Source organism: Athene noctua, chromosome 1, assembly GCF_965140245.1.
Source record: "Athene noctua chromosome 1, bAthNoc1.hap1.1, whole genome shotgun sequence".
In the NCBI taxonomy this organism is placed as follows: domain Eukaryota; kingdom Metazoa; phylum Chordata; class Aves; order Strigiformes; family Strigidae; genus Athene; species Athene noctua.
The window spans coordinates 61,508,207-61,532,794 of record NC_134037.1 but is presented as its reverse complement, the minus strand read 5'-3'; the positions used below and the strand labels follow the sequence as shown (position 1 = coordinate 61,532,794).

Sequence of the window (24,588 nt, the reverse complement as noted above, 5' to 3'; positions counted from 1 at the left end):
CCATGCTATGGTCTGACTTGAGCTGAAGAAAGTGATGCTAGTCACCTTGTCTGATGTCAAATATCTTTTCCTAACAACCTAGTTTATCAGATAACGTTTTCCAGTCTGTAGCTGCCAGGGCTCTGAATTCTCTCTCCAGGTTTCAGACCAAGTTTTGAATGAGCATGGTAACTCTTGGCTTGCTGAGTGACCCCGTCGAACTGTGCTGTTGGCAGTGAGCAACCACAGGTGAGGGAAGCTTGTGTACATAGGTGTGCATAGATAGTTGCTGAATATTCCTGTCTTGCCTATGAGGGGCTGCGCTGAGAGCGCAGGTGACTCATGATCCTCATATCACACTGAACTTAGGCAGTTCCTACAATCAGTAGATCTTCCAGCTATGAAAACCTCATCTGAAATGCCCAGTGGAGCTTAGTTTTCTGTTTCGCCTATGTTGAAACCACTGGGTCCCACAAATGTGAATTCTCCAAAGGTGATAATTTAAAGTAAGCGTATCAATGAAATTTTTTTGTGCAGATGCCATGATAAAAAATCTAGTCATAAATAGTGTTAATAAATAAAGCAGCTGTTTTTCTAGCTGGCAATAATGATTCCCTTTGATTTATCATGTTAGGACTCTGTTCACTTAACCCATTCCCCAGTGAGAAAAGTTCATCTCCATGCCTGGGTTATTCTCTGCTACCTGAAGTAGCAGATAGACACTGTTCTGAGGGAAGCCTCTCAGAAGGAAGCAGAGGTTGGGCAATAAAACTTATTTTATGAGAATGGAAAAAAAATAGTAAACTCACAATATTCAGTATTAAGCAAAGTTTGTGTTTTTCTCATTTGTCTAGCTTTTCCTCAGCATACTCTGCAGGTGTAGTAACCTTATTCAGTTAAATCACTTCATCTTGGTTAGTCCAAATACTTATTCCTACTAGGAGATGTTGTCATTATTTATTTTGTACTTGGCAAGATATGTCTAAAGAGAATTATAATCAATATATGCCAGATTAATAGATAACCTTGCTAGGTGTCCTAATGAAAGAGAAAGTCAGGCCCAAAGTAATATTGAGGAGTTTCTCAGCTGCTGTAGTTTATGTTCAGTTGCCTAAAAGTTAAATTCCACATATTAGAAGCTATTATGGCAAGATATGGTCAAGCATATCATCCCTTCACAGTGAATTTCTGTAACTGTAAAGATAGTTCTCAAATACTGGGAAAAGACCTTTTTGCTGCTTTTCTCTCAGCAACTGCTGTAAGAAATTTTTCAGCAACTGCTTGAGAATACCTTTTTCCCCATGGATTTGCAATTCGGACATTAAAAGTGTAATAATTTGAGGCTTAAACTTTTCACATCAAATCTTAGCTTGAGACTGACTTTTTGAGTTTCTTTCTGGTTTGCTGTCTCCCTTGGAGGAAGAAAAGATTATTTGGGTTTTGTTAAACGTTATGGGCTCAATCCCATAAAAAAAGAAAAAATCATACTTAACTCTGAAGTTCTGGGCTTTCAGATTTTATCCCACACTTGTATATGCCTTTCTCAGTCCTGTATGTAATAAAGATGAGTAGAGAGGGTTTGATTTACACCCAAGTGTATCAGTAATGCTACTACTGTAAAGTAGTAGGAAGTTTAATACACTGAGTTCATACATTGAATACATCTTGGAAGTAATTGGGGAAGATTTGCTTCTTTCTTGGAAAACAGAAAAGGTGAGGTTGAACTTCTTGAGAAAAGGTGGAGATAAGCTCTGTATAGGATGGCAGTTATAACCTCATTGATTTCTCATAGTGGTTTTTCTTGCATGTAGCTGGAGCTTTCCTCATCCTCATTCTGTCAGGCATCAACAAAGCAATTCAAAGGTGAGACCTTTTGGGATGTTTAGAGAGCTATTGCACATGCTACAGTCTGAAATTAAAGCATACCAAAGCACACACAATCATTCTAGAAGCTCCCAACAGTCTTTGAATCTGTGATGAGCAAGGGGAACGGTGAGGACCCCTGCAAACTGTACAGAGAAATCTCACTGAGAAATGAGATGCAATTTTCATGTCCTTCTGCATTTGGCTTGTAGGGAGTGATGGGAGCCACTTATTCGCACCAGATACTGCAGAGAAGTTCACAGCCCTCCCATTTTTCACTATTTTACAAGCTGCTGAGAAAGCTAATAAAATCATGTCCATATATCTGTCCATAGCCAGAAGATAACATCTAGCCAAATAAATAAGTGTTCTCTCTTGCTGAATTGAGATAAATTGGGCTCACTAAGAAATGCAATAATTATACCTGCCAAGAAAACAAGCACATTCTCCACACTCAGCTACTGGCCTGGTGGGCAAAGTCCACCTCACAGGTGAGTGAGTAAATGCAGCCGAACAGGTCCTCATCCTCTGGCAGGAGTATGTGGGCCTCAGGCAGGGCAGAGCCAGGCAAAACACTGCTGATTTGCTAGATTCTGTCTGCTGCATAGCATCTAATTCTGAAGAGCAATAATAAGGAGAATATAAGATTTTGCTTTTAGTGGCAGCAAGCTGGATATGCCAGGTTACCTATCAGTTCAAATCTCACTTAAACCAATAGCAGATTCACAGTTTCCATTTTAGAATATTCTGGTGAAATACTAATGTTCTGGCACAAATGTCATTGCCTTTGAACCTGAGATTGCCTTAACTTTACATTTCTCTGAAAGATTAAATTTCTTTCCCATGTTCCCAAGGAATTAATTCTGTGTTCTTTCAGAAGGAAGAGATATTGCATCTATAGGTATAATTCTGACATTTTTACACTTGTGTAAATCAGCAGTAAAGCCAATGAATTTTTATGTCATTTAGAAAATACATGCATTTTTTCCTTTAATGCAACCTGATAAATTAAATCAAATTCATTTCCTATATAGAGTCATCTCTGAATGCCCTGACAAAATACCTCTACAAATATTTTCTTTGCTGTTACTGAAAAATTCCCATGATACTAGAATGATCATCTCCAGGACCAGAGATATTTCTTTCAGCCAAAAATATCCATGCCTGAAGCTCCAGTTAGAGATAGAATAAGTGTCTGCTGACACATGTCACCAGTGCTTCAGAATCAAAACTAGAAGAGAGCAGGTGCTATAGTGCAGAAATATGCCTGGCAGTCGGAAAATAGAAAATTGCCAAAAACATGGCTGTCTAAATATGTGTTATAAAAAGAGATGAACTGCACATGAACTTTGGGAGTTGTTTACAAAAACAAGCAGAGCTTTAGGGTATTAGATGCCCTTCTCCTTAATCACCCCAGAATTTGATAGGTGAGTAGGAGACTTCTAAAGGCATCAGTATCAGGGACATAATTCTCATTGGTTTACATTTCTGTCTCTGATTTAATGCCAGGGGAAGTGATATTCAAACCCAACTTTTGCCATTACACATGCAGTTGCCTATGGGGAAAATTATAGTGGCTCTATTTAAAGTAAACATCTAAAGTATCTGCCACCGATTTCCAATGTAACCTTGGAGAAATGACATGACATAACGCTTTGTTGGCTCTGCTTCTCCACTAAGTTAAATACTATTGCAGAAGTGCACAATTGTAAGAGGAGACAGAATTTGTATTCCCTTCTGCCCATTTCCTGATTTATGTATCCACTCCTGAGATGTATTTGCCAAGATTATCATTCAGGAATCTGATGTTGTGGTTGGGTTGATTACAGTGGCAGCAGTGCTGTTACTCCTTCTTGTTACCAAATTTATGTGGACATAGCAAAATGGGTGTGCCATAACCAAGCTCATAGAGCAGGTACTCAAAAGGTACTCAAAAATTATCTTGAGTGCAGGCTATTAACCCAAATACATGCTACATAGTCAGATTATAGCCTATGCTGAAACTCATGCTCTTTTGTCCTGCGTGATGAAGAGAAGCTTAGCAGAGGGCTTGTTGAAAATGCCCTTGCACCTTTTTTGTTGAGGTGCTGATTTTTAATGCAAGCAGAACTGATACCAGGTGTAGACAGAGTACGCTTTGCCTGTGGAAGCAGTGTGTCAGATGTAATAAACCTGCAATAGCTTTCCTGCTTCTTTTTCCTGTGCCAGTGGCCAGAAAGCCACGTTTGCTGCTTTGTCTGCTGCTTCTGGGGGAGGGACAGTATCTGTTGGATAACTTTTTTTCCTCAAAAGCAAAAGTCACTACTGTTACACTTAAGGATGTCTGGAGCAATGAGCCCAAGTTTTTATATGTCACTTCATGTTTTCTTTGTCTCAACTTTTTCTCTGCCTTTCCTATTTTAGGATGAGTTTAACATGGCCCTTTGACCTATGGTCTCACATTAATAATTCCTCATGCTGACAGAAATGTAGGATTTTGCCTGAGTGAAAACTCAATCCTGGGATTTAGTCCCTTGTTTTCTTTAATTTTTCTGTTTTATTTCAAAGAGTTCACATAACAAGGTGAGGGGTATTGAGTTAGCAATATTAAAGAAACAAGAATAATAGCCTGTGCTGATGGGTAAGAGTAAAAAAACATGTCTTCAGTTTGTCTGTCTTAACTGAAAATTAACTGTCTTAATTTTCAGTGGTGCAGCTGTGCTGGCTTCAGGGAGGAGGCAGCACTGTGGCACCCGGCCTCCAGCTGTGGGCTCAGTTCTGCTCCCAGGCATTCCAGCTTCACTCACAGCCATGTCAGCTGGTGTGTTGGGATGTAGCCTCCCAAAGGAAGTCACACTGTTGCTTTATGAACAAAGAATTTTTAAATTTTCAGATTTAGAGGCTGGAGTTTTTCTTCAGGAACATTCAGTTGTGTACTTGGGCATCTTTGTTATATGTTAGACCATCTTTGAAATTTTCACAAATGGCTCAAGTCCCGTTATTCATGTTACATGGGAGTAGAATAAGCTCCCCAGTAGTGTATTCACTAAGACTTACAGCTGGACCATATAAGGAGAAGATATGTGTTTTCTCTGAAACCTGCTTTGGTGTTTACTATAAAATGCACACAGAGCTAAAATCTTTATGTTGTGCACGGATTTTATCGCAGATAAAACCTTATTGTTCTAAAGAGGGGAGTGCTGACTAAGCAAAGGATGCATGAATCCTCATATTGTGTCCTTCATCTCACCAATCCTCTTGTCATCAACTGCTCTGCCCACAAAAATATATGTCACTCCTGCTTAGTGCATTCAAAGACACCCATGTGATGACAGAATTTATCCAGAGTTTTATGCTGCACGAGTAAGTACTTTGTGACCCTTCTCCAGGTACACATGGGGACAAATATTCCCTGAAATGTGAATTTTCTGACTATGGGTGGTCTCGCTGTCCACAGGCACATCCAAGCACTAATACCCCGTGCATGAAGATTCTGCCCTCTCTCAGCGTGCCAAATGAAAGCAACTTAACACATAGTGTAACAGCAGAGTTAGTGTGGTGGGTAGAGATACAAGGAGAGAGTGGAGCTCCTTGTGCCCACAGCTCAGCAGGGGGAGCAGCTAAAATTCACTACAGTGGCTTCAGGGTCTCCCGTGGAATTTCACTTACTGGATCATTTTTATCACATACGCTCCCTCCCCTCACCCCGTACTGACACTTGCTATTGGCACTCCCAGTGCTTTAAATCCAGGCTGAGGTGGTTTTGGACCTTCCTTGCTAACCTTATGCCAGGGATGAGTTTCCCTGTGCGAGGGAGATTCTCCATCCAATTTCAAGTGCTGTGCATTGCTGAGACACAAAGTATCTTAACAGACTGGAGAATCTGATCCAGGAACCTTATAAAGTAGCAGGAATATTTGGGTGTATCCCAAAGAAACCATTAGCACCAGTCTCAGAATGCAAGACAGTAGGATTACACAGTGCCCAATAATTCTGCACTTCATAAGTGATAGCGTATTTAGAACACAGAAAAAGATTTTTAGGGAGGAGTGGTTTGCTTTTAGCTCTTTAAGATAGCTGTTAACTAACAAAACTGCTGCTTTAGATAAACTCCCTTTACAAAGCAGTTTATGACGGTCAGGTTGCAAAGTTCAAAATGATCGTACTAAAAAATATAACCCTGAAAACTGGGTCTGGAAGGCAGCAAAAATCTTCCTTTACAACATGGACGCTAATAAAAGAAACCTAAAATTGCCTATTGTCATAGCTTTAATATTAACACTAGCTGCTTTGGCAAGCTTTAAAGACTGGACTGCACTATAAAACCTAAAAATGTCCTGGACTTGGAGTTGTTTACACAAAATATGAGGAGATATAAAGTTACAGAGCTGGGGGTTGGAAGAGATGGCTTTAAAACCATCCTCCATGCACTGACGTCATGTGGAAGCCAGCTGCTGGGATGATGCTGAACGGAACTGTTTTTCAGTTTGCAAAAGTTGCGGAGTTATTCAAAGGGAGTTGCAAATGCTGCCTTAGTTGAAAGGTTGTGTCTTGCTTAGCTTTCCTATTTCTTTTAAAGATCAAGATTCACAGAACTGGATCCCAGCTAGCTATTTCATTGCTTTCACTGCTGTTTAGAAATGGACTGAAAAACTTCTAACGGATTTCTTATTCCATGAAAGGTATGGTTACAGTTTATTTTAAATCTTGTGTTCTTGAACAGTTAAGATTAAAAAAGAAATCAAATTACTAATGTGGCAAACAGTTATTTAAATACCTCTCTAATGTTATTTACAAGTAATGTGGTATTCATGTATGTTATATACGGTCTTTATTCTTAGAGAAAGACTTCATTAGTTCAGTCAGATTCTTCAGAGCAGGCACAGATATATCAGCTGTACAAGGATGACAGGTAGCATTGTAAGCATTTGAGTCTTTCTCTCTTTCTCTCTCTTCCTTTTTTCTTTATTTCCTCCTTTCTTCTTTCTTGTTCTTTCACTCTTTCAGATTTCTCTTTTCTTTCACTCTCTCCGTTATAGTTTCTTTTTGTGTATAAAGTGCACAGTATTGTGACACACGGCACACTTTTGTAACTGAACAGATACATAAATTCACGATTTCTTCAGTCATACAAAGTACAGCACTCTGTTGGAAATAAAATCTAATTGCTTTTTTCCCTGTAAAATCAAGGGACTATATGTGTATATGAATGGTTGTTCACATCCAATCTAATTAATCTCTGTTGAAAAATAACATCGCAGCTGATATCACTGCAGATTATTTTCAGAAGCTGATAGCAGTTGGTTTCAAACTATGTTGCATTTTTAATATGTGGATAGAAAGGATATGGGGAAGACATGGGGGAATAATATCATTAACATCAAATAGTTGCTTAAAACATTTTTACTTGAGAGGAGGGAAGGCTAATGGAAGAGTTAAGGGAAAATGCAGCTGATGTAGACAAAATTGATTATTTGCTTGAATTTGATTGCTCTAATGAGCTTCTGACCTTGTCTAGGACATGCAGAAAGTGCCGATACTGCAAGAGTACAGATACTGTTTTGATCCACACAGCAAATTATAATGTGACATTTTACATCCCTTTGGGTTGCTTAAGCCTTGTGAAATACCCATGGGGACATCTCAGTGCACTATACAGACAAAGGGTATACTACTAGGACCACAAATTGGATTTTATTGCTAATAGGGAAAAAATAAGCAACGTCCTCCCTGAGAAAATAAACCCAAACACCAAGAAAAAAAAAGGGCAAAGAGTCATAGAAACAGGATTTAAAACTCTGATGAATTTATCCACTGTACAATAGCAGCAAATCTGTATAGTCATCCAGCTGCTAACATAATAAACATGAGTTTTCTTCTCAGAAATTATGTCAAAAGGAAATCAGAGAAACATAAGAAGCAATACAAGCGTTTTGTGGATCTTAGAGCTAAAAGTGACTACCTGTAACTTCTGTAACTCACTTATTCCAAGACCTGATTTCATTGTGATGGTCTCCAATATCTTTTTATAATCAGAGTTCCATATGAAACAACTTGGAAATTGTTAAGATGAATTCAAACATGGCAACAATAGTTCCCAGCACTAAGAAACTACCAGGACCTTTTCAATGCTATATGCATGCTTGAAAGGAGTACATATTATATATCTGTTCTTATACGTGTAAAAAAAATAGGCTATGTAGTACTGACTTTGTTTCTAGTAACATACTGCTGATTGAAGCATGGTCATTATTAGTAGTAGTGCACTGGCAAAATCACCCTTTGTGCAAGTTGTAGACAGATTATGCCTGCCTGTCTTGTTCATGACTTTACAGTGATTATAATTTTTTTTCTATTTATTTCTGACATGTATTTGAAGGATTCTAGTGGAGCAGAGGGTTGACTTTTGTTTATTTCTCAGAAATGTCTTGAAAGGTTATAAAGATGTAAATGTAGCAAAAAAAAAAAGGCAAATGACCGTACTAAGAATTGCAACCTTTGAATTAGCAAAGTGTGAAAGTATTGAAATGGTTTTAAAGTTCATTAACAATAGATGTTAATGTCTTAAGTGGAGTGGAATTTTTTGTAAGTTCTTTTTGGTCAACACTTACTGAAATCAGGCACAAAGCTGAAACACTGGTCTGGAGAGGTGCAGGCTCTATAGCCTGGCTTTCCCTAAGAAGCCACAAGCAAACCAGTGCTTGACTACTGTGATGAGAATGCTGTGCTGTCTTTCAGCAGTGCTGAGTTTCAAGGAGTTTTATGTTTTTATAAAGCTGCCTTGTATGGTTTTAGTCAGGTGGAAGATGAAGGGTCTGAAATCTGTTTGTAGGCAGCTGAGGGACAGTTTGCCATTTCAGAGCTCCAAAGCAGGTTTGAAAGGGTAAGCTCCAATACCATGTTGCATGGTGACATGGTTACACCATTGTGAAATGGGCTGACAGAGATAGTTGAAGAATAGTCAGCTTGTTCCCTAAGTCTTCCAAAATTGCTTGGGGTTTACAACCCCTGATGTTTTGCAAGCCCTGAGTTAGGATTGGATCCATGGTGGCTGTCAGTTGAGACATCCTGTAGCAGGACTTCCTATGACCCAAAGATCTGAGTAACCTGTTGGGCTTCAGTTGAGTTCTTCTGCTTACTTGTTCATGAAAGAAGCTGACTCCAAGTTTGGCATCAGCTTCCCAGTCAGCTGAAATAATGCAGACACTGGTAAGCAGTGATTATGCGGTAGCCACAGCTGAATCAACAAGACTTGTCCAATAAAATACAGGATGGGGAAGAACTTTGTGTGAAGCTCAAAAATGAGTTTTCACTATATCAAAGAAAATGTGGGTGATAAAATGAGCAGTTCCTGTGAGTTGACAATCACTGACCATCAGTCACGGAAATGAACCAATTCCAAGAAGGTAAACTGGGCTTATCCCTAGTTAACTCTCTGATAATTCATTTGCCTGCCCACACACTTGGTTTCTGGCAGGAGATGAAAGAAATGCAGAGACCTTTTGTGACTAGAACTATATTCCATGTCCACCTAAGTAACACAACTGGCTTTGAGAGCGAAAGTTAACAAACTCAAATGTCAATGTGTGTGTACCAGCCATTATTCCACAGGAGCCATCATAACTGAATGAATGAGTGTTATTTCAGTCTTGCTGGCATAGTAAATGTGCTGATGATAGTGGATTTTCTATTATAAAGCCTAAGAAAGCAAGAGGAAGACCAGGCCCATAAAATCTCTTAAGTGTTTTGCTCCAATGTCAGATGAGCAGATCTAAAATATTTCCCTTAAAATATACCTTTTTAGTGGGTCAATTAATAATTTTTCATTTGCAGATACTATGATACTAAAACCTACTGAAGAGAAAGGAGAATATGAAGCACAAATTAGTTAAATATTCTGAGCAAGGTTTTGAACTAGATTTGAGTTAGTGCTATTGGAGAATAGTTTCTAGTTTTCCCTATGCTGGTCCTGGTACTAACATTTATAGATTTAGATTTGTAAATCCAAAATACATTAACTCTTTCTAGTGACTTACAGTCCTTTATATAGTAGAATGATGCTTTCTACTGTATATGTATGTTTGTTAGCTGTTATTAACTTTCCTGTCCTGTTTTTCTTTATGTATTCTAAAGCATTCATATAGCCATATGAATTTTCTGCATGTATTTGGTTTACAATCTTCAATTGCCAAAAGAATGTCACATTCTTTATTGTGCTACATGCACATGTGAAAGAAGTGCATGAGCAAACACGATACCTTTACACTTGCAGTTGTCTTTTGAACAAATATAAAAATAGCTTTCACCCTCAAGATCAGATGTTGCAGGATCCCAAGGTCCTGAAGTGCCATTCAATGTCATGCAGACTCGAATTTCATTGAAAACAGGTTTATAGTGAAGAATAATGGCAAAGATGCGAAGTGGTGATGGTATAGAGCCCACTGTGGCCGACGTTCCTGAGTTCTGTGATGCTGGATGCGTGTCCTTCCTCCCCTTTCCAGATTGGGCCTCTCTGTCCTAGGGTTTGTGTCCTATAATGCTTAGTTTGTCCATATTCCAGTCACACTCCAGATATATATCATGCAATTGTGTGATGCTGTCTCCCGGAAGAGCATTTAAGGTAATTATTTGTGGGTTTTACTTGGCTGGTTTTTTTCCTGAAAGATAGGATCAAACACAAGTAAGACTTATTCTGATAAACTTCCAGGAAACATTGAGGGAAGACAGAAAAAAAGCAGAGCTATCTTCTTGCTGTTACACAGACTGTAACCATGGACCTACGTAAACAACTGGAGAATACTGAGAGGAACTGGAATAAAGAGAAGATGGAATTGCTGGAGAGATTTGACAATGAAAGGAAAGAATGGGAATGTCAATGGAAGGTCATGCAGAAGAAAATAGAAGAGGTACTGTTAGACAAAACTCTGAACACTAATATTTTCACTTGAAGTGACTAGGGATCACTTCAATTCACTTTTTTCTGAATTATATCCTATTTCTTATCTGTCACTGGAAGTTCCTAATAGCTAATAGCAGTTTGAAAAACCTGGGGTTCATCAGTATTTGCATTTGCTCATTTAATAGTCATGATTATGATGCAGGAGGTTAAATGTCACTTTGCGTGAAGTTTGCTATGATACTGTTGGCTGTATATACTGCTGCCATTTCTGCTGGGCTTGAGCCACGATGCCTATATTATACATGCTTTTATCAAGTACATGCTGAACAACTGCATGTATGGGGTTTAGGAAATGCATATTCACTACTAAAAAAATCTAGGTATCAGAATTCTCTGGCAAAAAGGAATTAGATGGCATAGGTCTGCTGGGGTAAATGGTAATATTAAGAAGAACATCATACATTAAATGCTGCATGATGCAGAATCATTCTGGCTAGAACCTGCTCCAATTATGGATGACTTTTAGCAGAGAAAAGAGATATAGTAAACTGCATAAAAGCCCTGACACCACTTGTGTTTACACATACTAACAAACACTCACTCCCTTCCATTCTTAATACATCTTCCAGAAATAGTTAAGGTAATTATTTATTCCTCTTTTATCCCCAGATTGTCCCTGCAGCAGAACCCTCTGGCACTGTAATGCATAAATTGAATCTGCCTTGGCAACATACAGAAGCAAGATTTTTCACCACTGAGCTTTCCACATTTTTCATTCTAATATACACATGGAGTAGTTTTGCTTTCTTTCTGCCAACACCGTCCTGTGGCTGAGCAACACAGGAATGTATGGCAGAGACTGCTCACATGAAAGTGTGGGAAGAAAAATGATCAGAGCCAAATGAATTGCAGCCATACCCTGCCCGTTAAACCAGCCTGCAGCATAACTCCATAATGTCAGCTCCCTTATACTTTACCTGCCGTTCTTGCAAACTGGTATGATAGCTTTTGCCACATTTTATCTTTAGTGAGGACATTTCTGTGCAATCTTACCTAATTTCACTGCCAAGGTGAAAGTGCTTCAAAAGTTAGTAATGTGATCTCTGTGTGTAGTTGGAACTTTAGCCTGTTAGGTGTATATATAAGCTGTTTTGGAATGATGGTAATGTGTTGTGAAAAGATATTCTGGCTATTAGTAGTCCTGACAATGGCAGCGAAGACCATGTTTTTTCCATGTTCTTTATTAGCATATGGATTAAGAAAGTGTGACAGAGACAGGAAAAGAGATAAAGAATGGAATTGGGCTGAGGGGAATAGAATGAAGCAAATGGCTGGGTACTTCAGGACCAGACAAAACTACAAATGATACCCCAAGGTTACTGGTATCCTAAAATCACCTCTAAAGCTGTCTCTATAGTTGCCCTTGATTTCAGTTGTCTGAAAATTTCTTTGCCAAAAGTCACATGGCTGGAGAAAAGGGGAGTTACCTTTTAAATGCCATCATCTCTAGAGGGATTTCCTCAATAAAACTTGTGTTACCTTATCAGCTTATAATTTTATTTGGTAGTTTTCTCTAGCTCACCAAAACCTAACTTAATTCCTGAATTCCTCCAGGAAGACTTATGTAGTTTAGGAGATGATATTGTTGAGTTATTGTGCTTTAACCCCAGCTGTCAAGTAAGCACCACACAGCCACTTGCTCACTCCCCCCACTCAGTGGAATGAGGGGGGGGAATAAAAAAAACAAGTAAAACTCGTGAGTTAAGGACAGTTTAATAGGACAGAAAAGGAAGAAAACAATAATAATGATAATAAAACTGCAATAATAAAATAATTTGAATATACAAAACAACTGATGCGCAATGCAATTGCTCACCACTCACCAACTGATGCCCAGTCAGCTCCCAAGCAGCGATCCGCCCTTCCCAGTCAACATCCCCCCAGTTTATATACTGAGTGTGACATCCTATCGTATGGAATATTCCTTTGGTTAGTTCGGGTCAGCTGTCCTGGCCATGCTCCCTTGCAGTTTCTTATTCACCTCTTTGCTGGCAGAGCATGGGAAACTGAAAAGACCTTGACTTAGTTTGAGCAATACTTAGCAACAGCTAAAATATTGGTGTGATACCAACATTATTCTCATACTAAATCCAAAACACAGCACTGTACCAGCTACTAGGGAGAAAATTAACTCTATCCCAGCTGAACCCAGGACAGTTATAAGGTGGTATCCTCCCTTCTTACTGCTATGCTGAGTCCATATGAGGCCCTCATTTCTTGGAAATGACAAATTTCAGCCCTCAGGTTCTGTGAGCAGCTGGGCTTTGGGAGTGAAAGCTAAAAGCCCAGAATGAGGTCAAGTGTCAAGTCTCTGAATGTGAGAATACTCCTAATCCACAGCACTACCCATGAAATGGCCACATGTTCTTCATGTTGTTGTTCTTTTTCACTGTCCTTCCAAAAGCTGTTGTGATGGCCTTGTGCACTGCAAGAGAGCAGGCAGATGGCTGTTCAGAGGTGCCTGCCCTGTGCTTTCTTCATAAGAGCAAGTTAAGAATGAATGTTTATAAAGAGCCATGGGATTCTTGGCACTGGAAATGATACTGTAAGCAGAAGAGGTTTTTATGATGTTGCTGTTTTTTCTAATCTATAATTTATCACAGTTCTCTAGTTTGAATGTGCTGGGTGACAGGAATTAACACCTTTTCATTTACTAATGAAGCCACTGGATCTCAGCTGATAGCATGAAAGAAGATAAGAGAGTGACCGCACATTGCCAAATAATGCTATTCTGCAGTACTGGCTTATCACTGCAGTCACAGGGAAGAATTCCGCTTGCCTGGAAACAAGAATAGTCTGCTCTAGTCCATATGGTGCTATATGTGATGAGAATCCACTTCCCCTCCTTAAACTAATATACCTTAACAGGCTGTAACATAGCTAGAGCCCTCTCCTTCCTTCACATTCCCTCACACTCTCCATCCATCAGATCAGGGCCGTGTCCATCACACAGTGTGCTGGTATTACTTGGAAGACAACCATACAGCTTCTGGCTCAAGGCAGGGCCACTGACCTCATGAGATCTCTTCTGATCCCATCCTGTGGATGGAAGCCATACATTAAAACTATGGCAAAGAGTTTGTGAATGGTAACAGACCTTTCCTCATCCTGTGACAATAACAGTCTGTGAACTATCACACCGTGTGACTCAACACTTTTCTACTAACACATGTATAAATTCTTTCTACTTGGTGCTACTGAGTGAAGCATCATTCAAAGCAGAAGATGAATACGTTCTTCTACCATGAAGTTCATCACATTACCATGATTTAATAGATGGTTTTATTGTTTTTTCAGCTTTACCAGGAGGTAAAACTTAGAAGGGAGGGCAATATGAATGTCCATGATAATAAGGCCATTCAGAGCAAGATGCTGCAGCTGTCCATGCATTCCCCTACTTCGGAAGAGAGTGACGCAGTGGAGCTGAACTATCAACACAATGTGGCAAATGACAGGATGGAAAAAGGGAGTTTCCCCAGTAAAACTGGTCACGAATGTAAAGAAACCAGAGCCAAGAGCAGAAACAATACTCTGTTAATGGACAGTCTGGCCTTTGAGAACTGTGAGGAACCTGAAGACAGCCTCAGCATCAGAACTTCCAAGAAAAATGCCAAGAATTATATTGGTGATCTCAATGTAGTAAGTAAAGTATGAGCATGTTTCAGTTACAAGGGTAAGGAAAATACCGAGGGCTTTGGCCTGCCAGGTTAACCTAAAGAACTGATCTCCCTGATTTTAGCTTTCTGGCAAGGCACTGTCTCTACTTCCTCCTCAGCTTGCTATTGATGCATGTTTTCTCACTGTTTAAGAGTGTTAACAGCATGTTCTTTACCTCCCTTCACAACCTGGGCAATTTTTGTGTCTTTCCTTGTCTTTCCTCTGCTGTGAGTCTTAAATGCAAATCACCACAAGTTTCAAAATAATTCTGGAGATATTTAAAAGGCTTATATTTAAGGACTCTTTTTATTTTTATAAAGGCTCTTAAAGAACTTGCCAGAGTCAGTGAAGAATTATGCATCTATCAAGAGGAAATTCGAAAGAAGTCCAACCACAGAAGGTAAAAACATATTTGGGCTCTTTATATTAGAGGAAGAAAATGAATAATGAGACTGTGCTCCTGTTCACTTTGAAAGGGGATTTGTTGTTGAATTTATTAGTAGTTGGGCAGTTCCTATCCTCCTAGTGTTTTGGTGCTCAGCATAAAACATTCAAATGAAATATACTAAAATATGATACAAGGGCACATTTTACTAGCAAAATGGAGTTTATCTATAGAACCTACAAAATGAAATTAGTGTTTATACAAGATGAAATTGTACTTGTTTTTAATGGCTATATAGAGGGTTTGGAAAGTGAACAGATATTTCTGTCTTCCCTGGTCCCATTTCCATGCAGTTCTGCACAACGCTGTATGGATTTGTTAGACTGTGAGGTTTCTTATATCAAGCCCAGATCTAGCCTTAAGTGTGGGGGAGTGTCAGGGACTGACAATCCAAGAGTGCAAAGAAGGCAAGAGAAGAAAGAACAATCATACATTGGTACTAATGGAAAGATGGTAAGCCAGATCCTGTAAAGTATGTCAAATGAACATTCCACCATCTGTTAAAAATTCTATGTTCATGGTCTCCTTTAGCAAGCTAAACACTAGTCTTCCTCTTGAGTTGTGCAGAAATTCTCAGAAGGCAAGACTGAACCAGTGGTGTGACTGTGCACACCATGAAAGAGCTTGAGAAAGACTATGTCTCAGCTGTGATGAGAACCCATGGAAGTCTGCATCATGACAAGCTCTTCTCAGATGCTCCCAACAAGAGAGGGACTTCAGTCAGTTTGCTATCTGTCACTAATTGATTATTGGAGCTGGGTTAGTGTTTGTATCTTAAAAGCAAATAGATTCATAGCTGCAGCACAGTTTCTAAATCCTGGCTGAGAAAAGTGATTTTTGAACAGATCTCAAAAGGCACATTTGTACTGTCATGTGTAATGTAAGCCTACACAAGGGATGCACTGTGTCCTAAAGCTTTCTTCATTAAGTTCATAGTCAGGTAGTCTCTCACTGAAGTCATTAGAACTCACAAGATCCCACTGTCCTTACTGTAGAATAGGTAAGAAAACAAACAATCATCTACGAAAACTCAGAAAAAGAATTTTAGTGGCAAGGGAAAGGAATACAAGTTTCCCTTTGTTGAGCTTTCTTCAAATTCTTCATGAATGTTTCAAATATGTTGGGTGTATCAGCTGCAGCAAAACTGCTCCCAAATCTTTTTAAGCAGCTAGTGTTAAAACACCTGCTCAGGGGGAGAATGAATCCATGCTGAGGTCCCCTGGGGGAATAGCCTTATTGCTCATCCCTAAAACACTTCTCCTTTTATTTCCAGAATGAAGTCACTTCCTTTCCTGGGGGAATTTGAGGAAACCCAAAACACAGTTATTCTGCCTGAGATGAACCATGTGTCCAGCAATGAATCACAGACTTCAGTTGCTTTTGAAACAGAGGAACAGAATAATAGGAAGAATCTGATGAGCTCCACCAAGGCTTTGAAGGACATATCTTATGGTGGTCTTACTGGTGACAATGGAACAGACTTCAGACCTTGGCTAAAGAAAGAAGCTCCACCAGTTCCTCCACGGAGCACTTCTCGCCACCTAACAAACTCACTTTCTGCAGTTGTACAGCTTTCTGAAGCACCAATAAGAGATCCAGGCATCAAAAGTAATTGCAAGGCTCAGGACTGTAGGAGTGGAAGGAAACTGATGAATCCTTCACCTATAGACCAGAATGAAAGTGCAGCAGCCTGTGCAAATGAAGGCCAGGCTGTGAAAGGTCCTGTGACGGTAGCTGCTGCAATACCCGTAACCAGAAATGAGTGCCATGTACCAACAAGTTTCTGCCACAACACATGGGCATATGATGTGGGCAAACTTGGAAAAGACAGTAGATGTGAACCTTCCCCACTGTCAGCCCAAAAGAGTTGTTCAGATGGGAATATGGCCCAGAGCAACAAGATGCACCAGAAACAAAATCCCAAGTCTCACAGCAGCCCTTATTACAGTAATGACTTTTATGCCCCTGCTACCCTGCACAATGATCTTTTGGAAGACTCTAGGTATACTTTAGGAAAGACCCAAAGAAATGAAATTTTAGCAGCAAAGATCGATGAGTTTAACCGGACTGTATTTCACACAGATAAACGTAACAATGCTTTACAAGAAAACCCGGTGCTTCAAACAGCATCAGAAGATCACAAACCCTGTGATCCACTGTGTGACTCAGCTATTAGCAGGACAGAAACTGTGAATACATCTTGTGTTCCAAATCCCAAATTCCCTGCAGCAAAGGAGCAAGAAACTAGCAACTCCAGCAAAGCTATCAGAATAGCAGGACAACAAAAGCAAATAAATGGGCTTCCAAATACTAGTGGTTATAGGCACATGCTTCACGAGCATGACTGGAGACCAAGTAATTTATCCGGTCGTCCACGTTCAGCTGACTCAAGGTCGAACTATGGTGTTGTTGAAAAGCTTTTGAAAAACTATGAAAAATCAACAGTGACTTCTCCATGTAATGCAAAATGCTGCAAAGATAAGTGGACACGGGCAAATCCTGAATTCACTGATGGGGGCTGTGAGACACTGAGTCAGTATTTAGAAATGCTCCAGACTGAGCAAGGAAATCAAGAATGTCCAAGGAATTCAGCCAGGCATATTGGGCAGCCACTCAAGCAAGGAAAAGAGAGACAGAAGTTACCAGAGGTAAGGTTCATAAGAATGTCAAGAACAAAATAATTCACTTTCATACCAAGCTTCAGATTCTAAAATGAGGCAGACTAATGTGATATTGTAAATAATTATGTAAAAATAGACACTTTAGGCCAGGATACGAAAGTATTTCCTCTGAAGATAATAGAGTTGTGGGAGGGCAGAAGCATGTAAGTAAGAATGACCAGTGAAGACGTGTGCCAGATTCTGATCTCTGTTGCTGTTGTATAAAGCTAGATTTTAACTGCAGTGCAGTTATTCAAGGATTAAACTAGTGAAAACAGCAATCAGGTTTTAACTCCCTCCCTCCTTCCTTTAGCTAACAAGTTATTTCATAAGCCTTCCCTAAAGGCTTAAGCACACTTGGTCATGTCAAAATCCTAGAGAGTTTAGATAGCATTCTTCAGCATCCAAGGTGCTGCTTGGTTCAGGATTTTCCTGGAACTGCCTATGAAAAGGGGTATTGAAGCTCCATAAAGTTTCCAGTAATAACCCCCTCTTACTCATGTCTCAGTTCCATGCTTTTCCTATATATTCAAGCATAGGCTCACAGAAACAGAAGAGTATGGCATGACTAATTAATTTATATTTGGCTGAATTTTATTTGCAGAAGTTTAGAAATACTGCTTTTGCCAACATTCATTCTTAATGAAAAGAGAAACAGATGGATTTGAAAATACACTGTAAGTTGCAGGTTCTGTAGAAGGCCACAAAGAAAGAAAAATCTTTTTTTCCTGAAGAGCTCCTTGACCAATGAACACAAAGAGACATGCCCCTTAGCATCTCCGAAAAGGGAAGACAAATGTGTTTATTGCTGAGAAACTTAAATGGGTTCAGACTGTCAGCTGGTATGCTTTAAACTGTCACAAATTCGCAGACTTCAGTGGAGCTATGTGGATTTAAACAGCTGAGAATCCCACCATGCAGATTTTCCTCTGCATGTCTTTCTGACAGCCTTGCAGTGATGCAACATCATGCTTAGCAGACACATCTTAACCACAGCACAGAAAGAGAAAGACATGAAACTTCTGATTTCTTTTTCATCCAATGAACTTCTGATAGGGCAACAAATTTTCATCAGTGAATATGTAGGGAAGAAATAGTGACTAGATAATGACTAAGTTTACATTGATGCAAGCCCAGAATAACTTTACTAAGCCAGCTGAGTTTTTTTTCTCCATAGGCTCACACTTTATATTGTCTTTTCTATCTGCACAAACTAAAATATTGCCTGATTAGAGGGTGCCATTTTAGGTCCAGCAGCATTCACATCACAAAGATGTAAAACACTACACATAACATGAGCCATTTGGTTTATTTTCATTCTTTCCAATTTACATCACTGTACCTATGATCAAGATCTGTTGATTTTCCTGTGTGTATAAGGCTCTGCATGTAGACATGACACTGCATTAATACGTAACCATTCTGAATTTGTTACCAAGTGCAAACAGGAAAACAGAGTTCTTAGCAAGATGTGACTACTGAAATAGGATCTGTCAAAAAATACCTGAAAAGTATGTAGACCAAACTCCAGTAACGACTGAGTTCTACATTTAGAACAGTATACCGTGCTCATTGACCAAAAAAACTTCCAAAAATGAAATGAGAAGTGAATGTCAGTTTGGGCTTGCCTTAACATTCTATACCTTTCCTTGCGTCTGACGCTTGCCTCCATATATTTTAAACCGCAGCCAATGTGAGAATCCCTTTACACAGAAATAGCTGTTCTTTTGCATTCTGCGCATTACTGTGCTCCTTTTAATAGCGTCAGACCACCTGTTCTGAGGTCACCCCAAATGCCTTCCTACATTCCTGCTGCACTCCACAAAAGCCATAACTTGTTAAAGCAAGGAATTGCCTTTGTGTTCTAGATATCTGTGCCAGCAAAATGTTCAAGTGGGAAGGGTTTCTCCCGGCCTGCTCGGCCAGCAAATCGACGCTTACCTTCCAGATGGGCATCCAGATCACCTTCAGCACCGCCTGCTGTGAGAAGAACGGCGTACAACTGCTCTGTCTCCTTTCGGTCAGAGACCTCCGTAGTCTGAACCCAGAGCTGGGTTGGACTGTGTTGTGAAAGCTCTACACCTCATTATAACTGTGTTTGGTATGTGTTATAGCAGCCAGTTCTACACTGTTGTATCTTGTCCAAGAGTGACCCCTCCCACAGGCTGGACAAAGCGTTTTGAATCTTAGGTCATCATCACCATGGTCTTCAGTGTTTTTATTGAGACAAAATAACTATACCCCTGGTTTTCTCTGTTTTTTTGGTAATAGCTCACAAGGAATTTCTTTTGAATGGCATCTCCCCCAATTTGCCAATCAATTTTGAGTTGAAACAATGTATAGTGCTGTATATTCTGACTCTTCTGCAAACAGCAGAACGTAAAGCTGTGTGCATGATCATGTGTTTGTAGGTGCATGTGTTGGACTAGGAAGTATACAGTCTGTATTTAGAAGAGACAAACTGTGCTAGTGTTGACATTGAAATTACAACCTATATGCCTACATATATATATAATTTGTGTTTATTTTAAAAAGTTTGAAATATACAGTCCTGATGACATTTATATTTTGTATATCTTTTACATAGGTTCACAGGTGTAGTATTTAATGTACAAAAACTAAATATGCATTTTTGTGACTGATTGCAGCGATAATGCCTTGCACAATATGTATCTGAAGCAGACTAGCTCGACTGATTCATCAGTCATGCTTCATGGCATCCTCGTTCGGTTTCCTAACCCTTATGATGCTAGGTCAAAATACCCAAACATATTTTTTCTGAATTAAAATACTATATGATTTGTAATACATTAGCCTTTTTCAGCACCAGAGACATTCCTGAAATGTTCCAATTCCTTTAAAAAGCTTAAATGTGCCATTATATATATAGCATACTGTAAACACTTCGGTAATTTCAACTAGTGTAACACACAATTTATGAAGGGAAGAAAAGGGTTGTATACGCTCAATTCTGTAAAACTTATTTTTCCTTCTAGCATTATACTTTGAGGTTTGTCAAAGTCAGATAACAATGGACTTGTTTACTTTCACTCAAGGCAGGAGAACAAGGACCGTTGTTCCCAGTGCTGCAGCCACACTCCTTTTTTACTCTTCTAGACTAGAGTGCCTGAGCCACTTGCTAATTTACTGCTCCCGGACTGACTCGTAGCAGTCAGTTATGAAGTTTACTTGCACTCTGGCAACCAGCTGCATCTAGTACGGAAATATTGCATCGAGGTATAATCACAATGGTGCCCAAAATCCTAGACACATGGTGTTGGAAGTGTGGTTTTGGCATCACTTGACTCGGTATTATGGAACATCTGAATGACCTGCACAGAGCCTGGCTTGTTCCTTCCCACGGCATGAAAGAAATATGGATGCTGCCCAGACTCTTGCTGAACTTTCAGAAAGACAATGTCCCTCATCCTGGAGTTTTTCCACCCTTCTCTAGGCCGTTGCTGGATGCATAGTGAGGTAATGATGATAAATGTTACCTTTAAACAGCATGTCTAGGTTAAAAGGAGTAAAGAGGCACTTCTTCAACATCAGCCTGATATTGCCTTGCAACATTTCTTTTTCTCCTGGAAAAGCATAGTGTGTTCAAAGGAATTTCAAAAATCATCCCAGGATCCATTAATGTGCACATCTTATGTGAATGTAAAAAGGATTTCAGAGAGAGTGTAGGCTTTTGTCCTAGTGAATTGTATATGTGGCAATATAGGGAAAATTAATTGTGCTTAATTTGATAGTGATTTATTGTCCTACTCCAGTCATGTTGAGAATCCACACCTTTTTCCTTCCTTTCAGGGCCTTATTCTTCTTTCCTCTGCCATATGTTCTGAGCAATATAGCCTGTATGGTAGTATCAATAACTGTTCAGGCATGCCAGTATTGGAGCAAGCAGGCATTAGAGCCATAAATCTCACCTTATCATGCCATTGTGGCTGCCTGCATGGCAAAAACATGCTCAGAGTTATTTGCCCAATCTAGACTTTCTGGTCCTTTCTAGGTGTGAGTGGTGGGAAAAACTCACAATACATGAAGGCTTAAAACAGATCAACAATTCATCAAAATTTACTTAGACATTATCTCAAAGTTATTACTGAAAAATATACAAGGACAGAAAATCTTGAAGAAAAATCTGTGTGCTCAAGCAAAAAATCAAGAGTACTATCAGTTTGCCTGTTTGCCATAATTTAGGGATTGCACTCCATTAAATTCCTTAGAACTAGAAAAATTAGAGATGATGCATAGTGGATTTGGACCATGGGTTAAGATTCTAGCTAACTGTGGAAATTAGCAAACCAAAATGCCTTGCAAATTGATCTTTTAAATGCCTAAGTAGCTGAGCAACTTTAAATGCCTAAGGTTGAGGAAAGGGTAATATGAGAGCATTGTAAAAAAATATGGTTCTTAATTTCAGTCAGTGTTGACTGTAACAAAACTTTACTTTGAATTACCTTCATAGTAAAGTTAAGCAGTTTTGTTCTGAAAAATGGTGGTGCACTTTTGTTTGAAGTATGTAACTATGAAAGCATTTCTTTTGATCAGTCAGTGAAGGTGTTTCTTTAGTTCCCTTCAGTTTCTTTGATCATCACGTCATTGAGTACCAGAGAAAGGATCAAATATCTACAACATTCCCTGATGTATGTAAGTTTAATGAACAGAAGGTTTTTGAAATAAACTAATAGGTCAAGGACAAGTCCATTTTGTCAAGATTTTCTGTGTTCGTCTAATTACAGACATCGGTTCTGATGCCCAAAATTATCAAAACTAAAGATTTTGGTCTGCAGGTGGCTAGTTGGGCATACCCATTTTAGAAAATTGTCAGTGACACTTTAAATATTCTCTTCAACTACACCCGTAACAGGGCAAGTGCACTGTGGTGAATTTTTTTAGTTCCCAGAACTGTGATTACTGAAAGTAATGGCTTTATTGCACTTATTTCCTATAGGGGCAAGAGCTCCTTTGGACTTTCAGATTCCCCCATGTTACCTCTGACAAAGAAATATAGTTGTCTTGGAAGCTCTGAAGCAAAGGACTCTATGCACACACACAAACTCATGCAAGAACCACAGATGATCTGAGTATACTTTGACCTTACTATTAACCCTGGTGTCACCTATGGAAGTGATGAGTTTTATAAGCCTGTTTTTAAAATGGGTTTTTAATATTATTCCTTCATATGCTGTCTAAAGTTTTAATGCAGATATAGGTTTGTCTTACCTGTGGTCAGAACAAGCCTAAGACTCTACTGAAATAAATGCAAAACTCCCTGTACACACAGTGTCAGCTGCCCATTGAAATGGGATGTCACTAGGAATCATCTGGCTGGTAATTAGTTGACAGAAAGCATCATTCTCCCTCACACTGGGAGACAGAGCCATAATTTTTCCCTATGATTCTTTTAGAGGAGCATGGCAGGGTAGAAACACACAGAGGAGTCAGTCAGACCTTATCTACATATGCAATATAACTGGCCACCTGAAGGCTAGAAAACTGACCTGACTCCGAGCCTCTGCTAGGGGCAGAAAGAGTAGTGGAAAAAAATGTCCTTTAAAACCTCTGGATATCATTCCTCAAACTCAGAGTACATTTCCACTAAATGCTTTGTCTTTCTAGTTAGGGGTAGACTTCTTATGTATCTTTAAAATGTTGCTGAAGGGGTGAACTTTGCTTGTTCTCCAGCAACAACACGGTTATCTTTCACTATTACACATACTGTAAGGGGGTTAGCTGTTATATATAGCAAAGAATTGGCAACCAGTGTAATGTAATGTTCCAGAGCATTCAGAGCACTAATTTATTTCTCCAGTCATGTATTTAAATAATTGTTTCTGTAAACTGGGATTTTGTATCCAAATGGCTTCAACAGCGTTTTAGCAAAGATCTACAACAACCCAGCAGGCAGGCCATTTGCCTTAAGAGTTTTGTTATTTCTGGACCAAGCCTAAATTTCCTAGCATGCAAGAACTTATGCAATTCTGACAGTACTGCTATGCAAAGAATTTCTTTGGCTTTGAGATATGTAACATACAACTCTAGCCATTATACTGCTGATATTCTCTGTTGGATTAATCTGTAATGGTGTCTTTGGTTGTGCACATGCTCTTTAAACTGGAAGGCAGAATGCATTTTCTCTAAATGCACTCAATCAAAGCCCCTTGTTGCCTCTGGCCTTTTCACCTCTGCTTGATTTTCAGTGGATGTATATTTTTATGTGGTTTATTGCCATTGGTCTATATGTATATGCCATACCATAGGATTTTCTATCTGTACTGTAGTCAAAATATTTTTTGGACAGCCTAGTCTAAAAAGTGCTGATATTACTATTGCCATTCACAAATATATTAGATCTTGTTCTACTGTTTTGCATCACTGAAAATGCACTTTCTTCATCAACCATTAGTGGCATACATTATACAAAATTTGTGCTCTTGGTTTTTTGAAATTATGATTAATCTGCTTTTGAGGTTTGCTTCTACCCCTGGCCCTCATACTTTTTCTGTTTTGCAAAGTACTTGCATCAGCAGAGATGTTTCTGATGTGTGCAGTTGATCCGGTTGCTGTGTGGTCATGGGAGCTCATACCTAAGGGTTCCTTGCTAACTACTTTACTCTAATTAATAAGAATTGTACCAGAATTTCTATGGGGTGAGAGATTGAACCTTCAAATATGATCAAAGCGAAAGTGTCCAAATAAAAATCAGAAAGAATACAGAAGAATCAAAGAGGATGGTGCAACACTTTTAGTAAATGTTGTGGCTAGTTCTTTGCTTCTAATGGCAGATCCCTCTGTGCTGCCTGCTTCATACCACCTGAAACCCAGTGATGTACTCTCTTTTTTCAATTAGCATCTTTGTATGTTTGCTTTTCTTGCTCTGTGAGCCCATAACACCAAGAGCTACTGAAAGGCTGATGTTGGTAATGTCAGATTAACACTAGTCCTTCCTCTTCACATATTTGATGGTATGGTGGTTACTGAAGAATGCTTAAGTTTCAGTTGTTAATTCTTTCTATAGCAGCAATCAGTTTTGCCAGGAG

The 24,588-nt window shown here is 39.2% G+C and overlaps 1 protein-coding gene across 5 annotated transcripts; it reads left to right on the top strand.

The window, feature by feature from the left end:
- The first annotated feature begins 133 nt into the window (after nucleotides 1–133).
- On the top strand, nucleotides 134–24,247 carry KIAA0408 (KIAA0408 ortholog). 5 transcript variants are annotated; one of them, XM_074896279.1, is made up of 8 exons: nucleotides 144–228; nucleotides 1,791–1,842; nucleotides 6,401–6,503; nucleotides 10,529–10,727; nucleotides 14,078–14,419; nucleotides 14,758–14,837; nucleotides 16,156–17,530; nucleotides 19,411–24,247. In XM_074896279.1, exons 4-8 carry the CDS (start codon nucleotides 10,593–10,595, stop codon nucleotides 19,582–19,584), a joined length of 2,106 nt encoding a protein of 701 aa, XP_074752380.1. In that variant the 5' UTR covers nucleotides 144–228; nucleotides 1,791–1,842; nucleotides 6,401–6,503; nucleotides 10,529–10,592; the 3' UTR covers nucleotides 19,585–24,247. The 5 variants fall into 5 exon arrangements, with proteins under 5 accessions (XP_074752381.1, XP_074752378.1, XP_074752380.1 ...); XM_074896280.1 differs by lacking the exon at nucleotides 1,791–1,842 and having other exon boundaries at nucleotides 134–228; nucleotides 10,584–10,727; XM_074896277.1 differs by lacking the exon at nucleotides 1,791–1,842 and having other exon boundaries at nucleotides 134–228.
- The last annotated feature ends 341 nt before the right edge of the window (nucleotides 24,248–24,588 follow it).